Genomic DNA, 27,837 nt, shown 5'->3' on the forward strand with positions numbered 1-27,837 from the left:
GTCCTGCTGCAGCACCGCGAGGGGTGGCCACTGGGCGGCTGTGGGTGGCCACTGGGGGCACTGGGTGGCTGTGGGTGGCCAGCATGGGCCCCTGAGTGGCCACTCGGGCCACTGGGTGGCCACTGGGGTCTTTGGGTGGCCAGCAGGGGCCACTGGGTGGCTGTGGGTGGCCACTGGGGTCCTTGGGTGGCCACCAGGGGCCACTAGGTGGCCAGCAGCGGCCCTTGGGTGGCCACTGGGTGGCTGTGGGTGGCCAAGAGGGGCTCTTGTGTGGCCAGCAGAGGCCCCTGAGTAGCCACTGGGGCCACTGAGTGGCTGTGGGTGGCCACTGGGGTCCTTGGGTGGTCACCAGGGGCCACTGGGTGGCTGTGGATGACCACGAAGGGCCACTGGGTGGCCAGCAGGGGCCCTCGGGTGGCCACTGGAGCCACTGTGTGGCTGTGGGTGGCCAGCAGGATTCCTTGGATACCCACATTAGCCATGGGGTTGCTGCGAGGTGGCCGTGAGGTGGGGGCTGCGGTAGCCCTGGGGGGGCCACGGTGGCCCTGGGGGGGTCCGTGTGGCCACCCCAGTGGCAGCAGGGTGGCCACGGGGTCCGTGCCGCTCACCCCCCCCTCAGAAGGTGTGCACCAGCTGCGCCCCCGGCAGCGCCTGCACCCCCTGCACCACCGGCAGCTGAGGGGCCGGGGGGCCGGGCAGCAGCTGCACCACGGCTTGTGCCCCCCCCTCGCCACCCGCTGCCCCCCTCTCCCCCCGCCGCGGCTCCCCCCTGAGGACCAGGACTTTTGGGGGTCCCACAGGGGTCCCAGCCGAGGGCTGCGCGCCCGCCCCCCGCAGCACCAAGATGCTCCGCAGCCCCTCGGCCGTCTGCAGCACCCCCAGCCCCACGGCCGGCGCCGCTCCCCCCTGCACCAGCAGCACCTCCGGGGCCGGAGGGCCCCCCGCCAGCGGCACCCCGGGGGGCTGCGGGGCTGGGGGAGCCCCTGCCGGGGGCTGCAGGTGGAGCGGGGGCACCTCCACGGCCTGCAGGTGGAGGTCGGGCACCTCCAGGGCTTGGAGCTGGAGGTCGGGCACCTCCGCGGGCTGGAGGTGGACGCTGGGGGCCTCCGGGGGCTGCGGGAGGGTCTGGAGCTGGACGCTCGGGACTTGGGTGGCTTGGAGGTGGAGGTTGGGCACCTCGGCGGTCTCCAGTTGGACACTGGTCACGTCCGAGGTCTGCAGCTGGATGTCGGGCACCTCGGTGGCCTGGAGATGGACGCTGGGCACCTCCGAGGGCTGCGGCAGGGCTTGGAGCTGGACGTTGGCCACCTCGGTGGCCTGCAGCTCGATGTCGGTGACCCCCGGGGGTTGTGGCAGGGCCTGGAGCTGGATGTTGGTGACCTCCGAGGGCGGCGGCAGGGCTTGGAGCTGGACATTGGCCACCTCGCTGGCTTGGAGCTGGATGTTGGTGACCCCCGGGGGTGGTGGCAGGGCTTGGAGCTGGACGTTGGTCACCTCGGCGGCCTGCAGCTCGATGCTGGTGACGTCTGGGGGCTGCAGCTGGACGTCGGCCACCTCGGTGGCCTGCAGCTGGATGTTGGCCACCTCCGAGGGTTGCGACAGGGCTTGGAGGTGGACGTTGGCCACACTGGCCACCTCGGTGGCCTGGAGCTGGATGTTGGTGACCTTTGAGGGCTGCGGCAACGCCTGGAGCTGGACGTTGGCCACCTCAGACGGCTGCGACAAGGCTTGGAGGTGGACACTGGCCACCTCGGTGGCTTGCAGCTGGATGTTGGCCACCTCCGAGGGCTGTGACAAGGCTTGGAGGTGCACGTTGGTCACCTCAGCGGCCTGGAGCTGGATGTTGGTGACCTTCGAGGGCTGCGGCAGGGCTTGCAGCTGGATGTTGGCCACCTCAGAGGGTTGCGGCAGGGCTTGGAGCTGGACATTGGCCACGTTGGCCACCTCGGTGGCCTGGAGCTGGACGTTGGCCACCTCAGCAGCCTGCACCTGGACGCTGCTGACATCCGAGGGCTGTGGCAGGGCTCCCAGCTGGACGCTCGCCCCCTCTGCTGCTGCCTGTCCCTGGGGGGCACCTGCCTGGCACGGGGGCTGCTCAGGGAGGCCCTGCAGGAGGAGGACACCGGGACCTGGTCCCTGCGTGGTGCCGGCCACCGCCTGCAGCCGCAGCCCAGGCAGTGCCGTCCCCGTGCCGGGCACCAGCAGAAGGCTCTGCCCAGGGCCCGGAGGCTCCCCTCGGCGTGGGGTGGGCTCGGGGGGCGGCCGTGGGGCAGCGGGGAGCAGGATGAGCTTCTGCGGGGGCGGCGGGGGGCTGGGGATGAGCTGCAGGCCCTGCGCCGTCTGCACCAGCAGGAAGGTCTGGGCGTCAGGGGCCGCCACCTCCAGGCTGAGGGTGGCCTGCAGGACGGGGCCGTCGCGGGGGGCGGCGCGGGGGGGCCCCTTGGGGCCGGCGGCGTGGGTGCGGAGGTGGCGCTGGAGGTAGGAGGCCATGACGAAGGCCTTGGGGCAGAGCGGGCACTGGTGGGGGCGGGCGCTGGAGTGGGTGCGCTGGTGGAGCTGGAGGTTGGAGGAGTGGGTGAAGGTCTTGCCGCAGTGGGCGCAGGCGTAGGGCCGCTCGCCCGTGTGGGTGCGCTGGTGCTGGCGCAGGTTGGAGGTCTGCGCGAAGGCCTTGCCGCACACCGGGCAGGCGTGGGGCCGCTCGCCCGTGTGCAGCTGCCGGTGCCGGCGGAGGCACGAGGTGTTCTTGAAGGCCTTGGGGCAGTCGGGGCAGGCGTAGGGCCGCTCGCCCGTGTGCAGCCGCAGGTGGTACTGGTAGTGCGAGGACCACTTGAAGGTCAGCCCGCACTCGGCGCACTTGAAGGCGCGCAGCCCCGTGTGCACCCGCTGGTGGATGGCGAGCAGCGAGGAGCGCTTGAAGGCCTTGGGGCACTCGGAGCACTTGTAGGGCCGCTCGCCCGTGTGGTCCCGCATGTGGTAGCGCAGCCCCGAGGAGCCCTTGAAGGCTTTGCCGCACTCGGTGCACTGGTAGGGGCGCTCGGCCAGGGCCGGAGCCGCCGCGCTCGGCACCGGGGGGGGCCGCGGGGCCTCCGGCTGCGCCGGCGGCGGGTGCTGCTCGGCCGAGTGGCCCCGCTGGTGGCCCAGCAGCCCGGCCAGCTGCCCGAAGCTCTTGTGGCACAGCGAGCACTTGTAGGGCCGCTCGGCGGCGTGGCTGTGCCGGTGCCGCGCCAGCCCCGAGCCGTTCTTGAAGGTCTTGCCGCAGGTGGGGCAGCGGTGGGCTGCTGGCGTCGCCGCCGCCTCCCCCGGCGTGGCCGGCCGGAGGTGGCCGCGCTGGTGGCCCAGCAGCAGCTCCTGGGTGGCGAAGGCGAGCTGGCACTCGCCGCACTTCCAGAGCATCCCCACCGCCTCCACCGCCTCCAGCAGCAGCGGCGAGGGCTGCGGCGGGGGTGGCGCGGCGTGGCTCTGCAGGTGCTTCTGCAGGCAGGCATCTGAGACGAAGGCCTTGGGGCAGGCCGGGCACTTGTGGGGCCTGGCGGCGGCGTGGGTGCGCTGGTGCAGGAGGAGGTTGGAGGAGTGGGTGAAGGTCTTGCCGCAGTGGGCGCAGGCGTAGGGCCGCTCGCCCGTGTGGGTGCGCTGGTGCTGGCGCAGGTTGGTGGACTGGGTGAAGGCCTTGCCGCAGGCGGCGCAGACGTAGGGCCGCTCGCCCGTGTGGATGTGGCGGTGCCGGCGGAGGCTGGAGGAGTTCTTGAAGGCCTTGGGGCAGGCGCTGCACTTGTAGGGCCGCTCGCCCGTGTGCTGCCGCAGGTGGTACTGGTAGTGCGAGGACCACTTGAAGGCCATGCCGCAGAGCGCGCACTTGAAGGCGCGCAGCCCCGTGTGCACGCTCTGGTGGATCTGCAGCAGCGAGGAGCGCTTGAAGGCCTTGCCACACTCGGAGCACTTGTAGGGCCGCTCGCCCGTGTGGCTGCGCTGGTGGTAGAGCAGCGCCGAGGAGCCCTTGAAGGCCTTGGGGCACTCGGAGCACTTGTAGGGCCGCTCGCCCGTGTGGGTGCGCTGGTGGTGGATGAGGCGCGACGACCACTTGAAGACCTTCCCGCACTCCAGGCACTCGTAGGGGTGCTCCCCGCTGCCCGACGCCGGCCGCCCCGCTGCCAGCTCCGGCTGCTGCGCGCCCACCATGGTGGCTGCCCTGCGGAGATAGGGTGGGGATGGGGGCGCTGCACCCGGCTGGAACGGGGACGGTGGGGACAGACCCTGGGGATTGGGACAGGGATGGGGACAGGGAGTGGGGCTGGCTGCAGGGATGGAGATGGGGATGGGGATGGGGATGGGGATGGGAATGGGGATGGGGATGGGAAGGGGGATGGGGATGGGGATGGGGATGGGGATGGGAAGGGGGATGGGGATGGGGATGGGGATGGGGATGGGGATGGGGATGGGGATGGGGATGGGGATGGGGATGGGAATGGGGATGGGGATGGGAAGGGGGATGGGGATGGGGATGGGGATGGGGATGGGAAGGGGGATGGGGATGGGGATGGGGATGGGGATGGGAAGGGGAAGGGGGATGGGGATGGGAATGGGGGTGGGGATGGGGATGGGGATGGGGATGGGGATGGGGATGGGGATGGGGATGGGGACAGGACAGGGATGGGGACGGGGACAGGGAGTGGGGCTGGCTGCAGGGACCGGAATGGGGATGGGGAGGGAGATGAGGATGGGGACAGGGATGGGAAGGGGGGAGGGAGATGGGGATGGGGATGGGGAGGGGGATGGGGATGGGAAGGGGGATGGGGACAGTATGGGGATGGTGAGGGGGACAGGGAGAGGGATGGAGATGGTGATGGGGACAGGGATGGGGACAGGGATGGGGATGGGGATGGGGATGGGGATGGGGATGGGGATGGGGACGGAGACAGGGACAGGGACAGGGACAGGGAGCAGGGCTGGCTGCAGGGACTGGGATGGGGACAGAAATGGGGACAGGATGGGGATGGGGACAGGGACAGGGACAGGGACAGGGAGCAGGGCTGGCTGCAGGGACCACGATGGGGATGGGGACAGGGCCTGGCCTGGGGGGGGCAGCCCAAGGGACACAGGCAGGGGGCGTGGCCGGACCCGCGGTGGGCGTGGCCATGCTGGCGATGGGCGTGGTTATGCAGATGCAGGACGCGGCCGGGCCAATGGCGGTGGGCGTGACCAGCCCGTGGTGGGCGTGACCAGACAGGTGCTGGGCGTGGCCGCCCCGGCGGTGGGCGTGGCCCCGCGGGGCGGAGGGGGCGTGGCCACCGCTCCGCACCGCCCCCGCCCCTCCGCCTCCGGGCAGGAGACCCCGGCGGCCGCGCGCCCTTTAAGGCCCCGCCCCCTCCGGCGCCCGGCGCAGGCGCCGCCGTCACCGCCGCGGCCGGGCCCGGCTCCGCCCCGCCCCGCCCCGTGCCGCTGCTCACCTGGGCGGGGGGGGCCCGCGGCTCCCCGGCCCCGTCCCGCGCGGGCAGGGCCCGCTCCGGCCTCCCGGCGGCCCCGACGCCCGCCCGCCCCCGGCGGCGCGCACGGCAACGGCGGCGCCCCCGCGCACGGCCCCGCCCCCGGCCCCGCCGCGCGGCCCCATTGGCCGCGGGCCGCCGCGCGAGGCCTCCTGGGAGATGTAGTCTGCATCGCCGCCATCTTGGCGCCGGGAGGGGAGGAAAGGGAGGGGGGCGGGCACGTGACCGCCCGGTGCCTACCGGCGAGGCGGCGTGACGTCACTGCCGGGCCGGGGAGCTCACCCAGTGCTCCCAGTGCCTCCCAGTGCCCTCCCAGTGCCTTCCCAGTGCTCCCCGTGCCCTCCCAGTACCCCCAGTGCTCCCCCAGTCCTCCCAGTGCTCCCAGTTTCCCCCCAGACCTTTCAGTGCCTCCCAGTACCCCCAGTGCTCCCCCAGTTCTCCCAGTGCCCTCCCAGTGCTCCTAGTGCCCTCCCAGTGCTTTCCCAGCCCCCCACAGTGCTCCCAGTGCTCCCGTAGTTCTTCTCAATGCTCCCAGTGCCCTCCCCCAGTGCCCGCAGTGCTCCCCCAATGTTCCCAGTGCCCTCCCAGTGTCCCCCAGTGCTCCCAGTGTCCTCCCTGACCCACCAGTGCCTCCCAGTACCTCCAGTGCTCCCCCAGTTCTCCTCAATGCCCCCAGTGCTCCCAGTGCTCCCAGTACCCCCTCCCCAGTGCTCCCAGTGTCCTCCCAGACCCCCCAGTGCCTCCCAGTGCCCACAGTGCTCCCCCAGTGCTCCCAGTGCCCCCCTGTGCCCCTCCAGTGCTCTCAGTGCCCTCCCAGTGCCCCCCTGTGCCCCTCCAGTGCTCCCAGTGCCCTCTCAGTGCCCTCCCAGTGCTCCCCCAGTGCTCCCAGTGCCCTCCCAGTGTCCTCCCAGAACCCCCAGTGCTCCCAGTGCCCTCACAGTGCTCACAGTGCTTCCCCAGTGCTCCTCAATGCCCCCAGAGCCCCACAGAGCTCACAGTCCCTCCCAATGCCCTCCCAGTCCCCCCCCCAGTGCTCCCCAGTACCCCCAGTTCTTCCTCCAGTGCTCCCAGAGCTCCCAGTGTCCCCAGTGCTTCCCCAATGCTCCCAGTGCCCTAGCACTCTGTCCGCAGCCCCTCTGCACCCCCCCAGGACCCCCAGGGCACAAGGGAGCCCCCACACGCCACAGCTCATGGTAAAGTAAGTTGTAAAGTGGGTGTGCCTTTATTCTGGCGCCGGGACTGTGAGGCATAATTCCTCAAAGTTAGGCTCACTCCAAACAATGCGTGCCCTAGCTATATACGGTGTAATTTTACATGTGCATTAATTTTCATAATGCACTTATGCATATTCATAATGCCCGTCTTATATTATAATTAGTTCTGAGAGCTGATCTACATGAGGTCCTCCCATCTGCGCCTGCGTACTGCTCTGGAGGTCGTCTCTGGTGGTCTCTTGCGACGAAGTCAGGCTCTTCCTTCCCCATATCTGAAATTTTCACCTTTTTCCCCTGCGCTTGCGCTTTGAAGTCCTTGGCTTTGGTCCAAACTCCAGGAGTGGTTTCAGCTGGTTCTTGAGGCAGGCTCTTCATCTTTATCAGGAGCTGTCCTTTGTGAGAGGCCCCACAACTTCTTGCTTCAGTTAATTTGCACAGCAGTTAGCAGCAACATCTACTAGTTCAATACAACAATCTAGGTATTCATTACTCAGCATCCCATCTACCAAGAGTCTCTTAACTCCCTCTCTCAGTGTGAGCAAGCATGTGTGTGCACGCTCGTGTGAATGTTTGCACATGTGTGCATGCATGTTGGAGTAAGAAACAGGTGCTAAAGGGTTAACTGTGGAACTAGAGCAGGCCTGGAGAAGTCGCCCAGTGATGATTTTGCAAGTTTTGCCCAAAATCAGCCACAAGGACAGGAGTGAAGCATGGAATATCTACAGGACGGCCCAGGAAAATGAGGGACATCCACAGCCCAGACCAGTGTGCAAAATGATCAAACATGAGCTAGCAGGAAGGTCATGATGACTTTATCCCATGCTTCACAGATAAGAATACATGGCTTTCAGTTGCCAGCCTGTTATTTTTCAAGTTTCTTTCGACTTTTTTTGCTCTGTGAGGTGGCAATATTTCTTCGCTTATCTGACCTGACACCATGATTTTCGCCTAATTGCACTCAGGAGTTTTAGCTAACAGGAATATATATCGTAGAATAGCCACATGGACAGGACTGAGACGGATGGTCCTGGAAGATAAGGGATATCTATAGCCCAGGCCATAGTAAACACTAATTAGCAAGAAAAGCAATAAAACGGGAAGATAACACATTCCCTGTAAAGCAGGAACCGGTTTAGCCAAGTTTTGCGCATGAGGTAAAAAGCCCATAGTGAGGAAGATGTACAGCCTTCATCCCAAAGACCCTGGCCCCCAGCCACCAGAAGAGTCTACGTGTGGGCAGCCAGGAGGAATTAAAGGCAGAGACGATGGAAATGATTTCTCATTGGAATAAAGAACTCATTGTAATAAAGACTGCCCCTTCGGGGAGAGGTTATGAATATTCATAGGTGTTTCCTTTACCGTGTAACCCCTTCTGTATAAATACAAGAGGAACTACCGCGGTGGGCGCGCACGATTGTGGTGGGCTGACCCCCCGTGCTGCCCAGCGCTGAACAAACATACCTACTTTACAACTTTACAGTCTGTGGAGTTAATTCCAAAATCCATCAATTTTGGTGAGCCAGACAGGACACAACTCTGCTTGACTGTGGGACCGACTGTGGAGTGGACGCCCCTAGGTGCACCCCGAGCATTTTCCTTCGAGGAGCCTCTGCTCCCAGCTGCTCACCTCAGGGGTAGACAACGACATCCTGAACCCACGGATAAATGGGATGTTTTACAACGGGACCAGTAAATCGTAGAGAATACCTACATTTGGCCAGGGCTGCCGATAAACCACAAAGAGACGTCTGGAGTATGGCATAGTCCCCGTACAGGACAAAGGTAGCCTGCGGGTCCATGGGGATTTGCTAAGTGATAAAGTGGTCAAGGGGATTTGCTGACTGATTTTGGCTGCCAGCGATCTTGGGACCAGATCGAGCAAATCCAAAGTTACTGCTGCATCCCAGTATCGAGAGCCAGGACGGACCTGCTAAAGGTTGTATAAGAAGTAAGAGAAGGGTAAACGGGCTTCTCACAATTGTGACACAAACACCTGGGTAATATTTGCAGCTGCTGGAGGAGTAATAACTGTAGTAATGATTGTCTGTCTTATTTGTGAATGCCCAGGTATCTCGTTTTGAAAGTATTTGTAAAAGTGCATGTGTTTGAGACAAAGTATTGTTGTGAAGTGAGTGGCTCTGTGAGGAACACAGCCAGAGGCGATACAAACAAGTTCGGTTGTTGTTCTAAGTGATATATTCTTGTGATATGAACGAGAAGTGCGAGGGGGCTCTCGGTGTGACTGCGTGATTGTGCTGTGTGAGTGCGGGGTTCTGCTCTGTGGTTCTGTATTCTCTGCGAGGGGAACGGCCGGAGACAAGCAAAGAGTGCGACAGACTGAAAGGAAGTGCTGTTTTATCCAAGTATTGATTAGTGGTGCCCAATACACGGGCCTGGTGGTGTATCTTGTAATCCTATTTTGTTCTGAAATGTTTTGAGTGTGACAAGGAGGAAGGCAGGAGCATTATCTAGAAGTTTTGGTGTATTCACTGTGGTGTTTGGTCAATTTCCCAAGTATCGGGGGTGAAAGGGGGGCTGACTGATTATCAAAGTGATAAGAGAGGTGGTTTGGGCTTGAGTCCTGGAGGAATTTGGCTAGGAGAGGGGTAGAGCAAATTTATTTAGGAGAAGCGTATTTAACACCCAGTAGACAGAAAGTGGCCTTAGATTGGGAACAACCTATCCCCAATACCTTTTTAAACCCCGATATTGTTGGATAAGTAAGAGTGATTCCTTGTTTTGTGTGGGATTACTAACAAGGTGCATGAGAAAAATTGGCATTTGGCTTGGGTCCTGTTGAAATGTAAATTTTGTGAAAAAGGTGCTATTGTTTGTCTAGAAGACTGAAAGCTGAGTGCTCCAGGTGTTTTCCTGAAATCCTGAAGATTTATGATTGGAACAGGGCTCATTAAGAATCTGAAACAGTAAAGTTTGTATGTGGAAAGAAGCGTTTAATTCCAGAGATTTGGGGCACTTGGGAAGAAGATTAGGAAAGGATAGTAAAAAAACCTGCAATAAAAAGGTTTGCGTGGAAATTGAAAGAAGGGACAGTAACTAATAAGAAATAGGTAATAAATAAATAATTACTATATATATTTTTTTAAAAGGGAGGGGAATAGGAAATCAAGGACATGGGTAATATCCAGAACAAAGACGTTTTAAAGAAAAGCCCCCTTGGGTGCATATTGGCGCATTGGAAGGATATTGTTGGAAGTGGGAGCACAGAAAGTAAGAGAACTCTCATTAAGTATTGCAATCAATGGTGGCCACTGTATAAGCTTAAGGATGGAGCTAAATGGTCGCTTTATGGATCAATTGACTATAACACTATCTTGCAATTAATGTTGTTTTTGAGGAGAGAAGGAAAATGGGATGAAGTGGTGTATGCAGATAGGTTTTTCACCCTCCGAAACCAGCCGGAGTGGCAACGGGACTGTGGAATATTGCCACCACAGATCCCTATGGAGCACGTCCTCAAGCGAGAAAATAATAAAGAATTTAAAGCTATTCTGAAGCAGTGCTGTTCAGCACGTAGCATTGGACAGGAGCCTCTCTGGAAGGCAGCAGGGTCAGGTGGAGGGACGATACTAACTAAGATACCCTTTTCCATCACCGATTTAGGAGCATGGGAAAGGGTTGCCAAGGGTTACAGAAATGATCTGGTACATGTAGCCAAACACTTCCAGTTTATTGTAAAACATTACAATCTCAATTGGAGTGACGTGCAGTTATTATTAGAATGTATGACCAAAATGGAGAAACAACTAATTTTAAAAACTGCAGGGGATTTGGCTGAGAATCATTATAAAACTACCGGAGGGAATGTTAAGGAATACTTTCCCCTTCAGGATCCAAAATGGAATGCAAATAGATCCGCAGATATGGAGAGGCTGCAGGCATATCAGGGGTGGATTTCAAAAGGAATGGAGAGGGCCATTCCCAAAACCATAAACTGGTCAACACTATATGCAACCAAACAAGGTCCCTCTGAGTCCCCATCCGAATTCTAAGATCGATTAAGGGACGTGATGCGCCACAACACACCGCTGGATCCTTGGTCAGAGGTAGGAACGCAACAGTTAGTCTCCTTGTTTTTGGAACAGTCTACAGGTGATATTAAGCGCAAGCTCCAAAAGCTGCATCCCCCAGAAAGTAGAAACCTGGAAGTATTGCTGGATGAAGCATGGAGAGTGTTCAGTAACAGAGAGGAGGATTATAAATGAGGACAAATAAAGGTGGTGGTGTTTGTTAGGGAGGATGAAGAGAGGAAGCTTAGAAGCAGGCTGCCTCGATTAGGCAGGGACCAGTGTGCGATATGTAAAAGGTTTGGCCACTGGAAAAATGAATGCCCAGAAAAATGGAAAGGCAAGATGGGACGAAACAACCAGAAAGGAAGAACAGTGGCCCACATGAAGGAAGACTGATGGGGACCTGGGGAATCCACCCTAGCGGATCCACTGGTTATAATGAAGCTAGGGAAGGAGCAAAAGAAGGTAGAATTTTTGGTTGACACGGGGACAATGTATTCAGTCTTAAACAAAGCCTTGATACCCCTGGGAAATGGTTATATCATGGTAAAAGGGGCAACCGGCCAAAGTGAGAAGGCGTATTTTTGTGAACCTCTGAAAAATAAATTGGGGCAAGAAACCAACTTGGCCTGGCCTCAGTCCTTCCCTTCACCTCTCTTGCGCATATGAACTAAGCCAAGAGCAAAGGAAGGACTAAGCCCATGTGAAATCTTGTATGGACAACTCTGTGGAATACAGAAAGGAATTTCCACACAGGCTGGGGATGAAATCATGACCTCCTACATAGTGGCATTTCCTCATTAGGTATATTCCTCATAAAAGATATTTTATTCCTCATAAAAGATTTATATTCCTCATAAAAGAGCCATAGTGAATATTTTGGCTGAGATCGAAATAATAGCAAACTCTACCACGGTAGCTCTCTTTCACCTGGAAAATTACTTGAAAGTAATTTTCAAGTTCCTACACATTCCTTGAAAGGAATAGTAATGCAGAACAGGATGGCCCTCGATATCATAACAGCCAGTGTAGGAGGAGTCTGTACTTTAATCAATACCAGTTGTTGCACCTACATTGACAAATCTAGGGAAATAGAGACCAACATTCAGAAAATTTGGAAACATGCCAAAGTCATGTATCTCATCAAGTATCTCAGGATAGGGCTACTTGTCCTGGTTTCATCTAGGCTAGAGTTAATTTTCCTCCTAGTAGCTGGTAGGGTGCTGTGTTTGGGATTTAGGATGAGAATAATGTTGATGAACACCCTGATGTTGATTAACACCCTGATGTTTTAATTGTTGCAGAGCAGTGCTTGCACCAAGCCAAGGACTTTGCAGCTTCTCGCTCTGTCCTGCCAGCGGGCAGGCTGGGGGTACAGCAGGAGCTGGGAGGGGACAGACCCAGGACAGCCGACCCAAAGTGGTCAAAGGGGTATTCCATACCATCTGGGGTCATGCTAAACAATATATAGGGGTGGCTAGCTGGCGTGGGGGGACCAGCTGCTCAGGGATAGGCTGGGCATCGGTCAGCAGGTGGTGAGCAATTGCATTGTGCATCGCTTGTTTTGTATACATTAGTAGTAGTACTATTATCATTATTATTATTTTCTTTTCTGTCCTAATAAACTGCCTTTATCTCACAGGCTTCACTTTCCCATTCCTCTCCCCCATCCCAGAGAGGGAGGGGGAAGGGTGAGCGAACGGCTGTTTGGTATTTAGCTGCCGGCCGGGTTAAACCACAACAGTCCTTTTTGGTGCCCAACGTGGGGCACGAAGGGTTGAGATAATGACAGATCTGACCAGAGTGTGTTAAAACAAGATTCTGATAAGCATTACATCAGTTTAATAGTAGCTAATCGCAATGCCAATTTTTGTGATCTAGTCTGCTGTGCCTGCTTTCTGAATTGAATTATATAGCACATTACTGAGTGTATGTGTTCCCTGTTGTGTTGCTTATCCCTTCTGGGGGTTGGTATTATTTTGCTTATCACTTCTGGGGTTTGGTATTATTTTGCTTGTCACTTCTGGGGTTTGGTATTATTTTGCTGTACTGTGTATCACTGTCTTATGATATGATAAAATTACCAGCCATGAAACTTATCTGGTATTTGTACTCAGCATTGCCATCAACTCTATAATTTGGGAACGCTACCTCAGAAACTCTTAATAATTACACCTTACATGCTTTTTCTTCAGGCATCCATTCTATGGAGGGGGAAGATGTTTTTTCCCACTTGTTCACTCTTCCTTTGTTCTCCTCCAGGCGAGTTATGGTAGCTTTCCAAGACTTCAAATATCCTTGGGATGTTCACACCAGCATGTTCTCATTGTTATGTCTCCTGAATGCACTTTTGTCTAAGGTTAAACAAATACTTAAGAGTGTCATCCAGAGATCTGTCCTGAGGCAGGATAGTTATGAGTGGCAGGGAGAGTGGGAGGATAAGGGCAGGCATCTAGAGCAGTGGGCACCTCCAATGCTTTGGAAATTTACCCCTGAACAACTGAGAAATCCTAAAAAAATGGAACAGTGCTTGAAAAAAGGGTGGCATCACCCTGGCAGTACCAGACATACACAAATCACCGCAACATGCTTGGGCTTGGCCTGTGCTTACCAAGCTGTACTCAATGCCAATATAACCCCAGTGACAGATCCGGCAGCCACTTCAACCTCTGAGACAGGCTCAGTGGCTGCTCCAAGCCCTAAAACAGGCCCTGGGGCTGAGCCAGCGAAACAAACTGTACCAGTGTCAGTTGCACCCGTAACCAAGATGAAAAAATGGTTTAGAGAGTCGGATTGTTAAGAATGCAGAGAAACTCCTGCTAAGACTAAGCTTGGAGAAGATGAGGCCGGGCCATCAGAAGAACAGGAGGATGAAGATGTTGCAAAAAACAACAGGAAATACCCAAAGCCTATAACAGTGTGAGCTACGGGACATGCAAAAAGATTTCAGTCATTGCATAGGTGAGCAGCTTGTCACCTGGCTGCTCCGGTGCAGGGACACCAGAGCCAATTGTGTGGAATTAGAGGGCAAGGAAGCCAGGTGGCTGGGATGCCATGCTAGAGATGCAGGCATTGACAAAGCAATTACAGATGGAGCACAATCTCACAGCCTCTGGAGGCGTCTCCTCTCAGCTGTGAGGGAAAGGTATCCCTTCAAAGAAGAACTACCAGACAACTGGACTGCTATGGAGAAGGGAATCCAGTGCCTGAGGGAATTAGCTGTACGGGAGGTGATTTATAGAGACCTAGACAATGGACAAATACCCACAGATCCAGATGAAGCCAAGTGTACACGACCCATGTGGCGGAAGTTTGTACGGAGTGCACCATCATCATATGCCAGCTCATTGGCAATAATGGCCTGGAAAGAGGATGAGGAACCCACAGTGGATGAAGTGGCTAAACAACTTTGGCAGTACAAAGAAAGTCTCTCCGCCTCCCTGCAGGCCTGTGTCTCAGCTGTGGAGAAACTTTCTGAAGAGTTCCACCAACTCAAAGAGAATTGATCTTCCTCCCCACCTGAACAAACCAGTGTCTCAGCTATCAGAGGTAAGCGTCCATCCGTGCAAGGAAGACGATATGGTGGGTAAACACCCCACGATATGCTGTGGTTTCACCTACATGACCATAGACAGGACATGAGAAAATGGGATGGAAAATCTACCTCGACCCTACAGGCATGGGTACGTGAGTTGCAAAGAAAAACAATCGGAAAAAAGGGGTTGTCTGAGAAACTTGCTGCTCCGACTTCCAGCAGGCAGTCCTCCAGACACAGAAATGAAGATTCTGACCAGGATTAGACGGGCCCTGCCTCCAGCCAGGGGGAGGAAAGGGACAATCGAGTTTATTGGATTGTGTGGATTCGATGGCCTGGCACATCAGACGCACAGAAGTATAAGGCTTTAGTAGACAACAGTGCCCAATGTACTCTAATGCCATTATGCTATAAAGGGCCAGAGCCCATCTATATTTATGGAGTGACGGGGGAATTCCAGCAGTTAACTGTATTGGAGGCTGAAGTGAGTCTGACTGGGATTGAGTGGCAAAAGCACCGGATTGTGACTGGCCCGGATGCTCCATGTATCCTTGGCATAGACTATCTTAGCAGAGGATATTCCAAGGACCCAAGAGGGTTCCGGTGGGCTTTTGGCATAGCTGCCTTAGAGACAGAGGGCATTAAACAATTCTCTACCTTGCCTGGTCTCTCAGAGGACCCCTCTGTTGTGGGGTTGCTGAGGGTCGAAGAACAGCAAGTGCCAATCTCTACCACAACTGTGCACCGGCGGCAATATCGCACTAACCGGGACTCCCTGATTCCCATCCATAAGCTAATTCGTCAATTGGAGAGCCAAGGAGTGATCAGCAAGACTCATTCACCTTTCAATAGTCCCATATGGCCAGTGCGAAAGTCTAATGGCGAGTGGAGACTAACAGTGGACTATCGTGGCCTGAACGAAGTGACGCCACCACTGAGTGCTGCATTGCCGGACGTGCTAGAACTCCAGTATGAACTTGAATCGAAGGCAGCCAAGTGGTATGACACAATTGATATCGCTAATGCATTTTTCTCCATCCCTCTAGCAGCAGAGTGCAGGTCACAATTTGCTTTCATTTGCAGGGGAGTCCAATACACCTGGAATTGGAACATCTGAGGCCTGCTACACTCCAACTGAAAAGGAGATATTGGCAGCATTATGAAGGATTTCGATCTGCTTCAGGGGTGGTCGGTACTGAAGCGCAGCTCCTCCTGGCACCCTGACTGCCGGTACTAGGCTGGATGTTCAAGGGAAGGGTCTCTTCTACGCATCATGCAACTGATGCTACATGGAGCAAGTGGGTTGCACTGATTACTCAGCGGGCTCGAATAGGAAACCCCAGTTGCCCAGGAATACTGGAAGTGATTATGGACTGGCCAGAAGGTAAATACTGTGGGATACCATCAGAGGAGGAGGTGGGTCATGCTGAAGAAGCCCCACTGTACAACCAGTTACCAGAGAATGAGAAGAAATATGCCCTGTTCACTGATGGGTCCTGTCGTATTGTGGGGAAGCATCGGAGATGGAAGGCTGCTGTATGGAGTCCTACATGATGAGTTGCAGAAGCTGCTGAGGGAGAAGGTGAATCGAGTCAGTTTGCAGAAGTGAAAGCCATTCAGCTGGCTTTAGACATTGCTGAACGAGAAAAATGGCCAGTTCTCTATCTCTACACCGATTCATGGATGGTAGCAAATGCCCTGTGGGGATGGTTACAGCAATGGAAGCAAAACAACTGGCAGCGCAGGGGCAAACCCATCTGGGCTGCTGCATTGTGGCAAGATATTGCTGCCTGGGTGGGGAACCTGGCTGTAAAGGTATGCCACGTAGATGCTCGTGTGCCCAAGAATCAGCCTACGGAAGAACAAAACAACCAGCAGGTGGATCAGTGTTGGGAATTAGCATAATTGTTCGATCTAAGCTTGCTTTAAGCAACCAGGGGTAGGCCTTAGAAATCTCAGGGCCTGCTGTAGCTGAGCAAACCAAGCTGCCAGAGTACCTGTGAGAAGCTCCCACGGCAATGACTCCCACATCGCCCAATTAAGGAACTCAGATAATATTGTTATCAGCAGCTGGCCTCAAGGACTAGGTCTACGTGGCCTGGCCGTTAAGCACAAAGGGGGTTGTTTTCCTAACTTCTAATCAAAAGGGGGGTTCTTTTCTTGCAGGTGGTGTTATTTTCTTAACGGTTTGTCTGAGTGCTTTTGACCAATAATCTTGTGTGAAACACTGTCCACCCCTGTAAAATTCACTATAAAAGTTGGGCTATTCGGGCAATAAAATGGTGAAGCATGATCTGACTCTGCTGGTGTCTGTCGTGCTTTCGTCCGTGCTTCGCAACAGATCAGGCTGCTAAGATTGAAGTAGCTCAGGTGGACCTGGATTGGCAGCATAAAGGTGAATTATTTACAACCCGATGGGCCCATGACACCTCAGGCCATCAAGGTAGAGATGCAACATACAGATGGGCTTGTGAGTGAGGAGTGGATCTGACTATGGACACTAGTTATTCATGATTGTGAAACAGGTTATTCATGATTGTGAAACGTGCTGCAATCAAGCAAGCCAAACGGTCAAAGCCTCTTTGGCATGGAGGACGATGGCTGAAATATAAATATGGAGAGGCCTGGCAGATTGATTACATCACACTCCCTCAAACTCGCAATGGCAAGCGCCATGTACTTACAATGGTGGAAGCAACCACCGGATGGCTGGAAACATATCCTGTGCCTCATGCCACCGCCCGGAACACTATCCTGGGCCTTGAAAAGCAAGTCCTATGGCGACATGGTACCCCAGAAAGAATAGAGTCAGACAATGGAACTCATTTCCAAAACAACCTTATAGACACTTGGGCCAAAGAACATGGTATTGAGTGGGTGTATCACATCCCCTATCATGCACCAGCCTCCGGGAAAGTTGAACGATACAACGGACTGTTAAAGACTACATTGAAAGCAATGGGCGCTGGGACATTCAAAAATTGGGATACGCATTTGGCAAAGGCCACCTGGTTAGTCAATACTAGGGGATCGGCCAACCGAGCAGGGACCTGCCCAATCCAACCTGTTATGTATTGTAGATGGGGATAAAGTTCCTGTAGTGCACATAAGAAATATGCTGGGTAAAACAGTCTGGGCTACTCCTGCCTCAGGAAAAGGCAAACCCATTCGTGGGATTGCTTTTGCTCAGGGACCTGGATGCACTTGGTGGGTGATGCAAAAGAACGGAGAGGTCTGGTGTGTACCTCAAGGGGAATTAACACTGGATGAGAAGAGCCCATGAGTGGAATTGTATCATGTTAATTATTATATAATGCTGTATTGTATGTCATTATATTGTATGTCATCAATACTATTATTGCTATATGTCAATGTCATATTAATGGTATCACAGTAACAGCTACACAGATAATAATGAATTAATTTTGATAGAAATGGACAATCACAGAGATGTGATGAAACAAGAACAGGCTTCAACGTGTGACAATCTAACTTAACACACCATCTCTTCTGCCCTAAAAGACTGCTGTGACAGATGGAGCCTGAAGTCAGTCACAGACTATGCAAACTCAGTGGACATTCTATATATCATAAATGAAAATAGTGATTTATTGGAACGTATTGGAAAGGGTGTAACCTGAGCATGACATAAATGGTATGGAATAAGGGGTGGATATATGTCCTGGTTTCAGCTAGGCTAGAGTTAATTTTCCTCCTAGTAGCTGATAGGGGGCTTTGTTTGGGATTTAGGATGGGAAGAGTGCTGATAACACGCTGATGTTTTAATTGTTGCAGAGCAGTGCTTGCACCAAGCCAAGGACTTTCCAGCTTCCTGCCCTGCCCTGCCAGTGGGCAGACTGGGGGTGCAGCAGGAGCTGGGAGGGGACAGACCCAGGACAGGTGACCCAAAGTGGCCAAAGGCGTATTCCATACCAAACAAAGTAATGCTAAACAATTAATATGGGGGGCTGGCTGGGGTGGGGGGGACCGGCTGCTCGGGATTAGTCTGGGTATCGGTCAGCAGGTGGTAAGCAATTGCATTGTGCATTGCTTGTTTTGTACACATTATTATTAGTAGTACTATTATCATTATTATTATTATTTTCTTTTCTGTCCTAATAAATTGTCTCTATCTCAGCCCAAAGGCTTCATTTTCCTGATTCTCTCCCCCATTGTGTGGTGCTTAGCTGCTGGCTGGGTTAAACCACAACACAAGAGTTGTGGGATAAATTAACCCCATGGTCGCCCAATGTTGCCTGGCTAAAACAATTATTTGTATTATTAATTGTACTAATCATCTTAGGAATTCTGCTTTGTCTGTTGCTGAAGTGTTTTATGTTTTGTAGTAAGAATGTCCTAGCTGACTATGAATCCTGGAAAAAGCATCAACTTCTCCAGAAGACAGAATCAGGAAAATACTTTGGGAAGTTCTTAAAAAAAAGAAAGCATTTTGTAGAAATAAGTAAAAGATTTTACTAATGGTTTAGAAAAAGGGGGTTGGGGATTGAAGTAAGAAACAGGTGTTAAAGGATTAACTGTAGAACTATAGCAGACCTAGAGAGGTCGCACAATGCTGATTTTGCAAATTTTAGCTAACACAGATGTACGCTGTAAATCAAGCACAACGACAGGACTGAAGTAGGGAGTATCAACAGGACAACCGTGAAAGATAGGGAAGAAAAATAAACCTAAGCACCAAATAGAGACAGGGAGTACTTTAAGAAAATTTTGAATAATTAGACCGTCAAAGGCAAAAGAATTCACCTCGTATTTAGGAAAGGAGGGTTTGGCAGGGAGGACTGAAACTTAGAAGGTAACAGCAGTTTGAAATATATTTATAGCCTTGTGCTTACGTTTTGTAACTAACTGCAAGACAGAGGATATAGAATGTACATGAGTGGTTATGCAAGTAGGAACTCATCTGATAAAACAGGAAGATAGCTCAACCCATGCCAAACAAGAGCCGGTTTAGATGAGTTTTGTGGTCAAGGTGAAAAGTGCATAACAAGGAAGACATGTGGCCTTCATCCCGAAGACCCTGGCCCATGACCACCAGAAGACGCTACAGATGTGCAGCTGGGAGGAGTTAAAGGCAAAGATGATGAAAATGATTTCTCAGAACTCGTAATAATTTTGAGGGAAAGGGTATGAATATGTATAGGCATTTCCTTAATCCTGTAACCCCTTCTGCATAAATACTGGAGAAACTACCATGATTGTGGTGGGGTGACCCCCCATGCTGCCCAGCACTGAACAAACGTACCTACTTTACAATCTTACAGGTTGTGGGGTCTGTTTTCCGCATGTCATAGGAGCCCAGGGTTGTTTGGGGTCCCTTTAGGGCCAGGACACAGCCTCCAGCACCAGCCACATCTGGTGGCCACGCTGGGGACAATGCCCATAGAATCATAGAATCATTAAGGGTGGAAAAGACCTCCAAGATCATCTGGGCCAACCATCCCCCTACCACCAATATCACCCACTAAACCACATCCCTAAGTATCACATCCAGCCTTTCCTTAAAGGAAAGGTGACCCAGGGACAGTGACTCCACCACCTCCCTGGGCAAACCATCCCGATGCCTGACTGCTCTTTCTGAGAAGAAACGTCTCCTGATTTCCAACCTGAACCTCCCCTGGTGCAACTTGAGGCCATTCCCTCTTGTCCTATTGCTAGTTATCTGCAAGAAGAGGCCGATCCCCAGCACCCACACCTTCCTTTCAGGTAGTTATAGAGGGCAATAAGGTCTCTCCTCTGTCCTCCAGACTCAACAACCTCAGTTCTGTCAGCCACTCATAAGACTTGTGTTCCAGACCCTTCACCAGCTTTGCAGCCTTTATTTGGACACATCTCAGGGCCTCGATGTCCTTCTTGTAGTGAGGGGCCAAAAACTGAACACAGTACTTGAGGTGAGGCCTTGCCAGAGCTGAATACAGGGGGACAATCACCTCCCCGCTCCTGATGGCTGCACACTGCTGGCGGGGGGACATGGGGACATGGGAATGGGGGGATATAGGGGCAGAAGGGCTGGGGGACAGGGGGACGTGGGGACAGGGGGCTGTGGGGACAAGGGGGCCACTGGGAACTGGGGGACATGTGGACAGGGGGACATGGGGACAGGGGGATGTGGGGACAGGGGTCCGTGGGGACAGCGGGATGTGGAGATAAGGAGGCCACTGGGACCTGCAAATAGGGGGACATAGGGACATGGGGAAAGGGGGATGTGGGGACAAGGGGGCCACTGGAACCTGGGAACTGGGGGACATGGGGACAGGGGGATGTGGGCATAGGGGAATATGGGGACGGGGGAATATGGGGACAGGGGTACGTGGAGACAGTGGGATGTGGGGACAAGGAGGCCACTGGGACCTGCAAATAGGGGAACATGGGGACATGGGGACAGAGAGATGTGGACACAGGGGGATGTAGGGATGAGGGGGCCACTGGGACCTCGGAACTGGGGAACATGGGGACAGGGGGATGTGGGGACAGGGGGAAGTGGGGAAAAGGGGGCCACTGGGACCTGTGGGACATGGGGACGTGGGGACAGGGGGATGTGGGGACAAGGGGACACTGGGACCTAGGAACTGGGGGACATGGGGACAAGGGAACACGTGACCACGGGGACACAGCCCCCAACCCCACAGCGCTTCCCCTTGGGCGACACCGCCCCCACCCCCGCCGCGGGACTACATCTCCCAGCACCCCCCGCGCCGCTCGCCCCACCCCCCCGCCCTCCCCGCCGCCGGTGACGTCACCCGCTTGGATTTTTTTCCCGCGAAAAGCGGCGGCCATGCAGCGGCGGATCACGTGAGCGGCGACGGGACCCCCCCCCCAAAAAAAAAACCGGGACCCCCCCACCCCCGGGGCTCCCCCCCCCGCCCGGTGCCGGCCGTGACCGCTTCCCCTCCCCCCCTCCTCTTTCCAGGTCTTTCTTCGGCCCCCCCCGGGCTGCGGACGGCGGCGCCGCCCCGTGAGTGGGGGTCTGGGGGGGATGGGATTTGGGGTGGGGGGGGGCAAAATGCTGGGGGGGTTCGGGGGTGCTGCCCCCGCGTCCCTCCCCCCCTCCATGACCCCCCCCCCCCACCACCGCAGGGCTCCCGCCCAGCAGCAGGGGCACGGCCCCCCCCGCGCCCCCTCCCCCTCCTCGGAGCCGTCGGCGGAGCCCCCCCGGGACCCCCCCCGGGACCCCCCTCAGGAGCCGGCATCGCTGGAACGAGGGGACCCCGATGGGCGGGGGCCGTCCTCCCCCGGGACCCCCGTCAGAGACCCCCCGGTAACCGCCGGTGACCCCCCCGGTGACCCCTGATGACCCCGGTGACCCCTGATGACCCCCAGTGACCCCCCCCCCGGTGACCCTTGATGCCCCCCGGTGCCCCCTCCCAAATCCCGCCCCCCTCGGTCCCAGTCCTGCCCCAGTGCTCTCCCAGTCCAGCCCCAGCCCTGCTCTGGCACCCCAGTATCTCCCAGTCCTCCCCCAGTAACCCCGCAGTCCCCCCATTGCCACACCAGCCCCATCCCAGTACCCCTTACATCTTCCACTGTTAGTCCCAGTATCCCACCAGTATCCTTCCAGTATCCTGCCCTGTGCCAGCCAGTGTGCCCCCAGTGTCTCCCTGGTTCCCCCCATTATCCCCCCAGTACCCTCCCAGTGCCCCCCCAGTATCCTCCCAACATGTCCCCAGTAACCCCCCAGCTCCTGCAGTATCCCCCAGTGCCTCCCAGCATCCCCCCAGCTCGCCCAGTACCCCTCCAGCTCCCCCAGTATCCCCACAGTGCCCCCCAGTACCCCCCCAGCTCCATCAGTATCTCCCAGTACCCCCTTCAGCACCTACCAGTATCTCCTCCAGTGCCCTCCCAGTGTGCCCCCCTAGTATCCTCCCAGCATCCCCCCAGTACCCCCTCAGTGTCTCCCTTAGCACCTCCCAGCACTCCCCCAGTGCCCCCCCAGTGCCTCCCAGTACCCCCCCAGCACCCCCCAGCATCCTCCCAGCATGCCCCCAGTGCCTCCCAGTACCCCCCCAGTTTCCCCCAGTATCCTCCCAGCATGTCCCAGTGCCCCCCCAGCTCACCCGGTACCCCCCAGCACCCTCCCAGCTCCCCCAGTACCTCCCCCACCACCCCCCCAGTACCCCCCAGTGCCCCCTAACCCCCCCCCTCCTCACAGGGCCCTGCACCCCCTCCACCCCCCGACTCCCCCCGGTGCCCCCCCACCCCGGGGGTCCCAAGGGATGAGGTCGGGCCCCCCCCTGCCAAGCGCTGCCGCCAGGCTCCCGGTGACCAGGACCGGGGACCTCAGGCTGCCAGCAGGTGGGTGACAGCACAGTGGGGGGGGTGGGGGGCACCCATGGGTGCTGGGGGTCCCCGCTGTGCCACCGCTGCCCCCCCCCCCCCCACCCTGTGGTGTCCCTGCAGCCCCCCGCCGCTGGACCCGTCCCAGTACGACCCCGCCAAGAGCGGGTACCACCCGCTGCGGGACGCCTGCTGGGGGCATGGGCAAAGGTGAGGGGGGGGGGGGCAGAATTTGCGGAGGGGTGGGGCTGGGATTTGGGGTGGGTGGGGAGGGGGCATAGGGGACATTGGGGTGATGGGGAGGGGGTAGAGGGGGTGATGGGGGGGGTAATGGGGTGGGAGGGTGATGGGGGTGGGGGGGTATTAGGGGGTGGGGGGGTGAGGGGGGTGGGGAGATTGGGGGTGGGGGGGTGATGGGGGAGAGAGAGGGGTTAGGGGGGTGGGGTGGGTGATTGGGGAGCTTGGGGGAGGTGGGGGGATGATGGGGGGTGGGATGGGGGATGGGGTGGGGGGGTAGGATGGGTGGGTGGGGGTTGGGGGGCTGGGAGAGGCTGGGGGGTTGAAATGGGGGGTGGGGGGAAAATGGGATGGGTGATGGGGGGGTGGGAGGGTGGGATGGGGGGGTTGGAGAGGCTTGGGGTGGGGGAGGAAGGGGCTTTTTGAGCATTGGGGGGGGTCACAACCCAACTCTCCCCTCCTCCCATTTTTCAGCGTCCCCTACCTGGCGGTGGCTCGCACCTTCGAGCGCATCGAGGAAGCCTCAGCCCGGTGAGACCCCGAGCCTTTTTTTTTTATTTATTTATTTTTTGGGGGAAGAAAAGGCCTACAGCGACACGTAACCCCCCTCCCCTTCTCCCTGACCCCCCTCCCCAAAAGGCTGAAGATCATCGAGACCCTCAGCAACTTCCTGCGCTCGGTGCTGGCCCTGTCCCCGGGGGAGCTCCTGCCCTGCCTGCGCCTCTGCCTCAACCGCCCGGGGGCCGCCTCCGAGGGGCTGGAGCTGGGCATCGGCGAGAGCCTCCTGACCCGTGCCCTCGCCCAGGCCACCGGTACGGCCCCAAACTCATGGGGACACCCCCTTAATGCCTGGCCTTCCCCTTCAGATCCTGATATTTTGGGATTTTTTTTGGGGGGGGTGACATTCCCGCAGGCCGGCAGCTGGCGCAGATCCGCAGCGAGGCGCAGGACAAGGGGGACCTGGGGCTGGTGGCGGAGAGCAGCCGCTGCACCCAGCGCACCGTGCTGGCTCCCGCCCCGCTCAGTGCTGCCGGCGTGCTGGGCAAGCTGCGGGAGATGGCCACCATGTCGGGCAACGCTGTGAGTGCAAGGAATAAAAAGGGTTTGGGGACGGGGGGGGGTCACCCGTTGCGTCCCTGTCCCCGGGGGTGCCAGCGGCGCTTTGGGTTTCGCAGTCGTCCAGCAAGAAGATCGGCATCATCAAGGGGCTCTTCGTCGCCTGCCGGCACTCGGAGGCACGCTACCTCGTCCGGTGAGGGTTAAGGGTTGAGGGGTTATAGGATGGGGGGGGGGGTCACAGCGTGTGGGGCTGCCCCGTAGCGACCCCAGAGGTGTGCCCCGTCCCGCAGGTCGCTCAGCGGGAAGCTGCGCATCGGGCTGGCCGAGCAGTCGGTGCTCACCGCCCTGGCGCACGCCGTGGCGCTCACCCCCCCGGGGCAAGGTGAGGCTGCTGGGGACACCCTGAGGACACCCGGTGGTGATGGTGGTGACGGGGGGGACACCCAGGTGGTGACACCGTGGCTGTGTGTGTCCCCCCCCCTGCTTTGCCCCAAATCTCAGGGTGGCCGCCGGCTGTGCTGGACGCTGGGCAGGGCATGGCCCCCGAGGCACGCAGGGCATGGCTGGAGGAGCAGAGCCGCATCCTCAAGCAGACCTTCTGGTGAGCTGCCCCGGGCGACCCCCGCTTTGGTTCCCCCCCCTTAAGGGTCCCCGTTTTGTCCCCCGGGTCCCCTTTTGTCACTTCCATCCCCTTTCCTCCCCCAGGGTCCCCTTTTGTCCTATTGGGAAGGGGTCTGGGGCATGGGGACAGGGAGGGGACACAGGGAGAGGTAAGGGATATGGGGACAGGGAGGGGACACGGGGAGAGGGAGGGGGGACAGGGAGAGCTCAGGGACATGGGGACAGGGAGAGGTCACCGGGGCTGTCCCCGCAGCGAGCTGCCTGACTACGCTGCCATCGTCCCGGTGCTGCTGGAGCACGGGCTGGAGAAGCTGCCCCAGCACTGCGGCATCACCCCAGGTACTGCGGGGTGAGGGGAGGTCTGAGCGTATTGGGAGGGGGTTTTTCGGGGGGTCCTGGTCTCATCCTGTCCCTCTCCCCCCCCCAGGTGTCCCCCTGAAGCCCATGCTGGCCCAGCCTGCCCGTGGCGTAGGGGAGCTGCTGAAGCGCTTTGAGGAGGCAGCGTTCACCTGCGAGTATAAATATGACGGCGAGCGAGCCCAGGTAAGGCTTTTGGGGGTGTTGGGGGGTCCCTGGGGTGCTGCCCCCCCTCATTCATCACCTCCAAGCGTTGTGTTCCTTCCCCCACCCCCAGATCCACGTCCTGGAGAGCGGGGCCGTCTTCATCTACAGCCGCAACCAGGAGAACACCACCACCAAGTACCCCGACCTCGTGGACCGCATCCCCAAGGCAGGTGGGGGGGAGTTGGGGGGCCCTGGGGGATTTTGGGGGGCTCATTTGATGCTGAGCACCAGCCCCCTTTCCCCCCCATTTCCCTTCCCCCAGGTGCTGAAGCCCGGCGTGCGCTCCTGCATCCTGGATGCAGAGGCCGTGGCGTGGGATCGGACCACGAGGCAGATCCAGCCCTTCCAGGTGCTGATGACGAGGAAGAGGAAGGTGAGAGCAGGGGGCAGGGACACGGGGAGACAGCGCCCAGCCAGTGCCGTGACACCCCCGTTCCCTTTCCTCCCCCCCCCACAACGTGTCCCACCCCACCGCAGGACGTGGACGCCGCTGCCATCAAGGTGCAGGTCTGCCTCTACGCCTTCGACCTGCTCTACCTCAACGGGGAGGTGAGTGTGCAGCCCTCAGGGGGGACATTAAGTCCCCCAAGGGGGCGTTGGTGACATTGTGCCCCCCGGGGGGGTGTCCCCGTGTCCCCCCGCAGCCCCTGGTGCGTCAGCCCCTGTCTGCGCGGCGCAAGCTCCTGCGGGAGTCCTTTGAGGAGGTGGAGGGCGAGTTCGTCTTCGCCACCTCCGCCGACACCCGCAGCGCCGAGGAGGTCTCTGAGTTCCTCGACAAGGCCATCAAGGGTGAGCAAGGCCACCAGGGGGAGCGGGGTCGGTGTCATGTCCCCGTTGTCCCCCCCTCTTCCCCGGGTGACGATGGCTGTGGGTGCCCCCAGCCTCCTGCGAGGGCCTCATGGTGAAGACCCTGGAGGTGGACGCCACCTACGAGATTGCCAAGCGGTCGCACAAGTGGTTGAAGGTGAGCGGTGGGACCCCCTCGGGGTTTGTCCCTGTGTCTCCGAGCCCCCTTCCCCTCTCTCTTTCTTCCTCCAGCTGAAGAAGGACTACCTGGACGGGCTTGGGGACACGCTGGACCTGGTGGTCATCGGCGCCTACCTGGGCAAGGGCAAGCGTGCAGGCATCTACGGGGGCTTCCTGCTGGCCTGCTACGACGAGGAGAGCGAGGAGTACCAGAGCATCTGCAAGGTGACCCCTGGGGCCACCCGTGGGCTTGGGGACGTTGCCGGGGACCATCCCAAACCCTTCCTTGTCCTCCCATGCAGATCGGCACCGGTTTCACAGAGGAGAGCCTGGAGAAGCACTACGGCTTCCTCAAGGTGGACTTGCTGGAGAAGCGGCGCCTCGGGGGCGAGTGCCGGGCTGGCTCCTGATGCTGTCCCTTGGTGTCACCCTCCAGGAGCACGTGCTGGCCCAGCCGCGTCCCTACTACCGCTGGGACAGCGGGGCGGCCCCCGACCGCTGGCTGGCGGCGGTGCAGGTCTGGGAGGTGAAGTGCGGGGACCTCTCCATCTCCCCTGTCTATAGGGCAGCCGTGGGGCTGGTGAGTGGGGCAGGAGGACACCGTGGGGATGGAGGGGGCCCTGTGTTTGGCCCCGGTGGCATCTCAGCCCTGTGGGTGTCCCCAAGGTGGATGAGGAGAAGGGCATCTCGCTGCGCTTCCCCCGGTTCCTTCGCGTGAGGGAGGACAAGAAGCCCGAGGAGGCCACCAGCAGCACCCAGGTGCTGGGGAGGGGATGGGGAGGGCGCCTGGGGTGTCCCCGTGGTGTGTGTGTGTGGGAGGGGGGACGCAAGAAAGCGGGGTGTCACCACCTCCTCTCCCTGTCCTGCAGGTGGCCGAGCTGTACAAGAAGCAGCAGCAGATCCAGAACCAGCAGCAGGCAGAGAAAGGGGAGGACGAGGAGTTTTACTGAGATACCACGGCCCCTGTAGGGCCCCCCCCAGGGCCTCCCTACTGTGGGGGGCACGGGGTGGGGACACTGGGGCCTGACCTTGTCCCTGAGGGCTACCCTGGGGACGGGGACACTGGGACTTGGTGTCACTCTAGGCAGGGCAAGGTTCCCACCCCCTTAGCCCCCCCCAAACCCTCCCTGCCTTCCCCGTTTGGGGGTCCCTGCATGCTTCCCATCAGGGATAGGGATGCACAGATGTGGTCACCCTTTATCCCTGGGGTCCCCCTGTCCCTCTCTTCCATAACAGGGACTCTAGGATGCCCCCCCCCCCCAATCTATGGGGTCCCAGGGCTCCCCCTCCATCCCTTGGGTACCCCCTGCCTTCCCCTTCCCCATAGTAGGGACCCCCCATACGTAGCCCTTCTTTCCCAGGGTCCCCACATCCCTCCCCTCCAGCCTCGGGTCCCTAGGGCCTGATCCTGCCCAGGCTACCTGTCTGCCCCCACCTCGTGTCCTCGTATACCTCCCTGCTGGGACAGGGATGCTCGAACACGGCCATCCTCCGTCCCTGGTGTCCCCACGGCCCTCTCCTCCAGCAAGGGGACCCCAGGGCATGCCCCTGCCCCATCCCCGTGTGCTTCTCCCCCACTGCAGTGGCTGGGGGGGGGGGGGCCTGTGGTCCACCCTTGTCCCCAAGGTCCCCAAGTGCTTCCCCTCCAGAACCAGGGTCCCCACGTGCCTCTCGTGGACAGCGTCCCCTCACCCATCCCCTCTGCTACCGTGTCCCTAAGGAGCTGCCCCTAATAAAGCCAGGGGCTGTTTTTTTTTTTACTACCTCCTTTATTTACTGCTGGTTCCTGGGGCTGGGGGGGAGGGCAAAGGGGTGGCTGGCATGGGGCTGTGCTGCTTCTC

The 27,837-nt window shown here is 57.9% G+C and overlaps 2 protein-coding genes across 2 annotated transcripts; one reads left to right on the top strand and one right to left on the bottom strand.

Annotated features, from left to right (window-relative positions):
- Positions 1-5,605, bottom strand: LOC309889282 (uncharacterized protein; the record flags this gene model as incomplete). The annotated part of the gene is made up of 2 exons (XM_082782047.1): positions 1-4,186; positions 5,445-5,605. 2 exons carry the CDS (start codon positions 5,603-5,605, stop codon positions 616-618), a joined length of 3,732 nt encoding a protein of 1,243 aa, XP_082638173.1. The 3' UTR covers positions 1-615.
- Positions 5,606-21,050: 15,445 nt separating this feature from the next.
- LIG1 (DNA ligase 1) lies at positions 21,051-27,746 on the top strand (the record flags this gene model as incomplete). Its single annotated transcript, XM_082782062.1, has 23 exons — positions 21,051-21,067; positions 21,186-21,230; positions 21,353-21,533; positions 22,425-22,567; positions 22,673-22,759; positions 23,261-23,317; positions 23,426-23,598; positions 23,700-23,866; positions 23,962-24,038; positions 24,136-24,227; positions 24,347-24,446; positions 24,720-24,805; positions 24,894-25,009; positions 25,101-25,196; positions 25,293-25,403; positions 25,508-25,579; positions 25,675-25,819; positions 25,912-25,994; positions 26,069-26,221; positions 26,299-26,352; positions 26,433-26,576; positions 26,663-26,755; positions 26,866-27,746. The coding sequence occupies 23 exons, from the start codon at positions 21,051-21,053 to the stop codon at positions 26,944-26,946; spliced, it is 2,373 nt and encodes a 790-aa protein (XP_082638188.1). The 3' UTR covers positions 26,947-27,746.
- Positions 27,747-27,837: the final 91 nt, after the last annotated feature.

Source organism: Aythya marila, assembly GCF_965140915.1.
Source record: "Aythya marila genome assembly, chromosome: 34".
Taxonomy (NCBI): Eukaryota; Metazoa; Chordata; class Aves; order Anseriformes; family Anatidae; genus Aythya; species Aythya marila.